This window comes from Salminus brasiliensis, chromosome 14 (assembly GCF_030463535.1).
Source record: "Salminus brasiliensis chromosome 14, fSalBra1.hap2, whole genome shotgun sequence".
NCBI classification, from domain to species: Eukaryota; Metazoa; Chordata; class Actinopteri; order Characiformes; family Bryconidae; genus Salminus; species Salminus brasiliensis.
In genome coordinates this window covers 114,209-121,708 of record NC_132891.1, presented here as the reverse complement: position 1 = coordinate 121,708, position 7,500 = coordinate 114,209, and the positions used below count along the sequence as shown (strand labels likewise).

General features: G+C 39.3%; 1 protein-coding gene across 1 annotated transcript in view; it reads left to right on the top strand.

Moving 5' to 3' along the window:
* hdac7a (histone deacetylase 7a) overlaps window positions 1-7,500 on the top strand; it is a 31,764-nt gene that overhangs the window by 959 nt on the left and 23,305 nt on the right. The window contains 7 exon segments of the mRNA XM_072696490.1: window positions 4,754-4,862; window positions 4,960-5,060; window positions 5,987-6,109; window positions 6,481-6,561; window positions 6,564-6,589; window positions 7,227-7,328; window positions 7,482-7,500. The exon segment at window positions 7,482-7,500 is cut by the window's right edge and continues 144 nt beyond it. Coding sequence (XP_072552591.1) covers window positions 4,754-4,862; window positions 4,960-5,060; window positions 5,987-6,109; window positions 6,481-6,561; window positions 6,564-6,589; window positions 7,227-7,328; window positions 7,482-7,500 — 561 coding nt within the window.

Sequence of the window (7,500 nt, the reverse complement as noted above, 5' to 3'; positions counted from 1 at the left end):
GGGGGAGGTGGTGTTATTCACTATGCCACACCACTTTCTATTAGTTTCTGTTTTAATCCTGTAGGAGCAGTTTAAAGTGTTTTTTTCTGTATAACCCAGAACCCAGACAAGCTGTGTGTGTGCATTTGCACATCTGTGTCAGCAATGGGTGCAGCTAAAGTAGCTAAATGCTTTTATTAGAAGGGTGTCCACAAACATTTGAACATTAAGTGTGTGGGGCAATGTTGTTCTAATCCTAGTGCCATACTGGACAGCAGCAATGTTAGTGAAACTGCTCGAACAGTCTGGAAACAAGAAACAGGAAGCTGCAGGGTCGCTACGGCAACAAGAAAGGTTTTCCTCATGCACAAGTTTCCGGTTTTACTCGCTGAATCTTTTCCTCACAGGGTGCCAGATACGTAATTTGCCTGCTGAATTGGGGTGGTTTTAGGTGGAAATTATGACCTTGAATTAAATTTGAGGTACTTTACTAAATTCATTGCGGAACCAAAAAGGCTGAATTTTTTAAATAAAGACATCTTGTCTTATGAGTGAATATCGGATCTGGTGTTGAATATCTGGCAATATATTTGCACATCTGTTTGTTTTTGTAGATAGTGTGTTCAGTAGATACCCTATAATAAACACTCCTATACACTAGAATAAGAGATATTAGTCCATACACACCTCAATAAGCACTCCTATACACTAGAATAAGAGATATTAGTCCATACACACCTCAATAAGCACTCCTATACACTAGAATAGGATATATCCCTCCATAAACACCTCAGTAAACACTCCTATACACTAGAATAGGAGATATTAGTCCATACACACCTCAATAAGCACTCCTATACACTAGAATATGAGATATTAGTCCATACACACCTCAATAAACACTCCTATACATTAGAATAGAGATATTAGTCTATAAACACCCTCAGTAAACACTCCTATACACTAGAATAGGAGATATCCCTCCATAAACACCTCAGTAAACACTCCTATACACTAGAATAGGAGATATTAGTCCATAAACACCTCAATAAACACTCCTATACACTAGAATATGAGATATTAGTCCATACACACCTCAATAAACACTCCTATACATTAGAATAGAGATATTAGTCTATAAACACCCTCAGTAAACACTCCTATACACTAGAATAGGAGATATCCCTCCATAAACACCTCAGTAAACACTCCTATACACTACAATAGGAGATATTAGTCCATAAACACCTCAATAAACACTCCTATACACTAGAATATGAGATATTAGTCCATACACACCTCAATAAACACTCCTATACATTAGAATAGAGATATTAGTCTATAAACACCCTCAGTAAACACTCCTATACACTAGAATAGGAGATATCCCTCCATAAACACCTCAGTAAACACTCCTATACACTAGAATAGGAGATATTAGTACATACACACCTCAGTGAACACTCCTATACACTAGAATAGGAGATATTCCTCCATACACACCTCAATAAACACTCCTATACAATAGAATAGAGATATTAGTATATACACTCCTCATTAAACAATTCTATACTCTAGAATAGAGATATTAGTCCATTAACACCTCAATAAACACTCATATACACTAGAATAAGAGATATTAGTCCATAAAAACCTCATTAAACACTCCTATACACTAGAATAGGAGATATTAGTACATACACTCCTCAATAAACACTCCTATACACTAGAATAGGAGATATTAGTCCATAAATACCCTCAATAAACACTCCTATACACTAGAATAGAGATATTAGTCCATTAACACCTCAATAAACACTCCTATACACTAGAATAGGAGATATTAGTCCATAAACACCTCAATAAACACTCATATACACTAAAATAAGAGATATTAGTCCATAAAAACCTCAATAAACACTCCTATACACTAGAATAGGAGATATTAGTCCATACACACCTCAATAAACACTCCTATACACTAGAATAGGAGATATTAGTCTATAAACACCCTCAATAAGCACTCCTATACACTAGAATAGGAGATATCCCTCCATAAACACCCTCAGTAAACACTCCTATACACTAGAATAGGAGATATTAGTACATACACACCTCAATAAACACTCCTATACACTAGAATAGGAGATATTAGTCTATAAACAACCTCAATAAACACTCCTATACACTAGACTAGAGATATTAGTCCATACACACCTCAATAAACACTCCTATACACTAGAATAGAGATATTAGTCCATACACACCTCAGTAAACACTCCTATACACTAGAATGGGAGATATTAGTCTATACACACCTCAATAAACACTCCTATACACTAGAATAGAGATATTAGTCCATAAACACCTCAATAAACACTCCTATGCACTGGAATAGGAGATATTAGTCCATAAACACCTCAATAAACACTCCTATGCACTGGAATAGGAGATATTAGTCCATAAACACCTCAATAAACACTCATATACACTAGAATAGAGATATTAGTCCATAAACACCCTCAATAAACACTCCTATACACTAGAATAAGAGATATTAGTACATACATACCTCAATAAACACTCCTATACACTAGAATAGGAGATATTAGTCCATAAACACCTCAATAAACACTCCTATACACTAGAATAGAGATATTAGTCCATACACACCTCAATAAACACTCCTATACTCTAGAATAGAGATATTAGTCCATAAACACCTCAATAAACACTCCTATACACTAGAATAGAGATATTAGTCCATAAACACCCTCAATAAACACTCCTATACGCTAGAATAGGAGATATTAGTCCATAAACACCTCAATAAACACTCCTATACACTAGAATAGAGATATTAGTCTATAAACACCTCAATAAACACTCCTATACTCTAGAATAGAGATATTAGTCCATACACACCTCAATAAACACTCCTATACACTAGAATAGAGATATTAGTCCATACACACCTCAATAAACACTCCTATACACTAGAATAGAGATATTAGTCTATAAACACCTCAATAAACACTCCTATACACTAGAATAGAGATATTAGTCCATACACACCTCAATAAACACTCCTATACACTAGAATAGAGATATTAGTCTATAAACCCCTCAATAAACACTCCTATACACTAGAATAGAGATATTAGTCCATAAACCCCTCAATAAACACTCCTATACACTAGAATAGAGATATTAGTCCATACACACCTCAATAAACACTCCTATACACTAGAATAGAGATATTAGTCTATAAACACCTCAATAAACACTCCTATACACTAGAATAGAGATATTAGTCCATACACACCTCAATAAACACTCCTATACACTAGAATAGAGATATTAGTCCATAAACCTCTCAATAAACACTCCTATACACTAGAATAGAGATATTAGTCTATAAACACCCTCAATAAACACTCCTATACACTACAATAGAGATATTAGTCTATAAACACCTCAATAAACACTCCTATACACTAGAATAGAGATATTAGTCTATAAACACCTCAATAAACACTCCTATACACTAGAATAGAGATATTAGTCCATAAACACCCTCAATAAACACTCCTATACACTAGAATAGAGATATTAGTCCATAAACACCTCAATAAACACTCCTATACACTAGAATAGGAGATATTAGTCCATAAACACCTCAATAAACACTCCTATACACTAGAATAGGAGATATTAGTCCATACACACCTCAATAAACACTCCTATACACTAGAATAGAGATATTAGTCCATACACACCTCAATAAACACTCCTATACACTAGAATAGAGATATTAGTCCATAAACCCCTCAATAATCACTCATATACACTAGAATAGAGATATTAGTCCATAAACCCCTCAATAAACACTCCTATACACTAGAATAGAGATATTAGTCCATAAACCCCTCAATAAACACTCCTATACACTAGAATAGGAGATATTAGTCCATAAACCCCTCAATAAACACTCCTATACACTAGAATAGAGATATTAGTCCATAAACCCCTCAATAAACACTCCTATACACTAGAATAGAGATATTAGTCCATAAACACCTCAATAATCACTCATATACACTAGAATAGGAGATATTAGTCCATAAACCCCTCAATAAACACTCCTATACACTAGAATAGAGATATTAGTCCATACACACCTCAATAATCACTCATATACACTAGAATAGGAGATATTAGTCCATAAACCCCTCAATAAACACTCATATACACTAGAATAGAGATATTAGTCCATAAACCCCTCAATAATCACTCATATACACTAGAATAGGAGATATTAGTCCATAAACCCCTCAATAAACACTCCTATACACTAGAATAGAGATATTAGTCCATACACACCTCAATAATCACTCATATACACTAGAATAGGAGATATTAGTCCATAAACCCCTCAATAAACACTCATATACACTAGAATAGAGATATTAGTCTATAAACACCTCAATAAACACTCCTATACACTAGAATAGGAGATATTAGTCCATAAACCCCTCAATAAACACTCCTATACACTAGAATAGGAGATATTAGTCCATACACACCTCAATAAACACTCCTGTGTGTGTGTGATATTAGTCCACGCACACAAAGTAAAGTAAAGTAAGGGGTTGTGTTATTGTAGGTTGACACAAGCTGCTCCACTTACTCCCTGCAGTTCGGAGTCTGTTCTGGATGTGTAATTGTGAATATGTTTAGCGTCCTCTCATTGGTTGTTTGTTTTGATTGACAGGTGCAGTGGCCAGTTCAGTGGTGAAGCAGAAGTTGGCAGAGGTGATCCTGAAGAAGCGGAAAGAGAAAAGCAGCTCCAACAACCTCAGCAGCCCACCTGTGGCCTACAGGTACACACACACACACATACACACACACACACACACACACACACTAATGATGTGCTGGCTCTGATTGTGTGTTTGGGGGATTTTGTTGTGTGTGTAGAGAGTTAGCTCCGGATCCGAGCGTCTCCCTGCAGCCCCTTCTCTCCTCCCCCCCACAGACCCTCAGCGAAGGACCTGACGACCCTCCTCTGAGGAGAGCAAGTACGTCTCTCTTACACTCACACACACATTCACACCTTGTGCTTCCACTTACTGGCCACTTTTAGGAGCCTGTTGTGTATCAGTGGTGTGTGTTCTCCGCATGCAGGTGTGTTCTCTCAGGTCTGTCTGTTGTTCTAGACTCAGGTCAGGAAGCTGCTGCTGTGGAACAGGTCCAGCGTGTTTTCTGTTCTCTGATTGGAGGAGAGAAACGCAGTGAAATAGGAACTACCTGTCTCTCTGTGATCAGACACTGCTCCCCTCTAATTACACCCGCAGCAGCGGCTTGGAGGAGCTCGGCAGGAAACATCACGCCTGTTTACACATTTATACGCCAGGCGCTTTCAGGAGCTGTTGCAGTGTGCGTGTGTGTGTGTGTACATGAGGAAGTTGAAGCATGTAAACTTGTGCTGTGTGACTTGTGTTAGTCATTACACAACAGCTGTGTTACCTGGCAGGTGTGTGTGGAAGGCTGAGGTGTTGGGGAGTGGAAGCTCTGTGTTTGTTATGGTTACAGAGTGACGAAACACGATCGCTATTTAAAAAATAAAGGCTTACAGTGAGCGTGTGTGCGTGTGTGTGCGTGTGTGTGCGTGTGTGTGTGTGTATCTGACACTGATGTGCAAATGCACACACACAGCTTGTCTAGTCCCTGTAGAGAAATACTGCCAATAGAATAGGACCTTCAGGAGCAGATCATCATGACCCTGTTGGCTCCATGCTGCCTAATAATGCCAGCAAAATAATCTATTTTTAATAGCCTAGATTTTGGAAGAAACAGTGGATGAGCAGTGTCCCAATACTTTTGTCCATATAGTGTGAATAAAAGGACATGAACATTTTCTGAACTGGCCATTTTATTGGAAACAATAATTATGCTTACAATGGAGTAAGTGTGTGTGTGTGTGTGTGTGTGTTTGTGTTTGCAGCCTCAGAACCCAACCTGAAAGTGAAGCATAAACTAAAGAAGCACCTGCACACCCGGAAAAGCCCTCTGACCCGCAAAGAGAGCGCACCCCCCACCATCAAACACCGCGGACCTGACACACTGGGTACATATACACACACTTTCTTGCTTAATGAAGAAAAGGCTGCTTTCAGTTGATTTGAATTTAAATCGTCAGTCTCTCTCTCTCTCTCTGTCTCTCTGTCTCTCTCTCTCTCTGTCTCTCTGTTTCTCTCTTTCTCTCTGTCTCTCTCTCTCTCTCTCTCTGTCTCTCTCTCTCTCTCTGTCTCTCTCTCTCTCTCTCTCTGTCTCTCTCTGTCTCTCTCTCTCTGTCTCTCTCTCTCTCTGTCTCTCTCTCTCTCTCTCTCTCTCTCTCTCTCTCTCTCCATCTCTCTCTCTCTCTCTCTTCTCTCTCTCTCTCTCTCTGCCTCTCTCTCTGCCTCTCTGTCTCTCTCCCTCTCTGTCTCTCTCCCTCAGACTCGTCCCCCAGTAGCAGTAGTACTCCAGTGTCTGGGTGCAGTTCCCCTAATGACAGCCTGCCCAATGAGAATGGAGTGCTGCCCCTGTTGGCAGTCTGACACAGGAGGTAAGGAGGGAGTTCTAACATAGCCGAGCTCTGAGCAGTTAAACACAGATTTAACACAGATGTATGTGTGTGTGTGTTTGTCTCTGTGTGGGTATGTGTGTGTGTGGAGCTCCTTAATTAAATGTTTTAAACAGAGGACACTGGAGAAGGACAGCAGACACACAATCCAACACTGCAAACCTTTTCAACCCCGTCACATCCCCTCCTTACATAAACACAGCGGAGAGAGAGAGGCTCACTCTAATCACTCACACTACAGCATCAACACACACACACACTCACACACCCTTCTGCAGTTGCTGTAGCATTGTGTATGTGTGTGTGGACACCTGCTGCTCTCTGTACTATCTGGATTTGGCACTGTTAGACGTTCATGTAGTGCTGTAGGACTGCAGTCCGGTCTCAATTTCATCTCTGCCTCGTCCTCATTTGGACTCGGTGTCGCAAATGGCTGACAGTAACTGAGATTCCTTTGTGTGTGTGTGTCTGTGTGTGTGTGTGTGCGTCCACACCAATCAATAAAGCCTGCAGCACACACACCTTATAGGTTTTCCTTTTATTTTCACTGTATGAAGTAAAATATTAAAGTCTGTGTGTGTCTGTGTGTGTGTGTGTGTGTCTGTGTGTGTGTGTGTAGACCCAGAGGCTTTTACTCCCAGATGGTTCTTTGGCTCACTTCTCTGTTCCAGCTCCCTCCACCCTCCCCACCATCACACTGGGGCTCCCAGCTCACGCTAAGGTAAATAATACGCTAATAACAGTAATTGATAAAGGTAATGATAATTATGATTGATATTGTCATTGAGAATATTGATTAATAACGGTTGATTGATGATTGGTAATGTAGATAATGGTAATGATGGTGTCAGTGATGATGATGATGATTATCCAGGTGGAGGGTGATGTGAGCT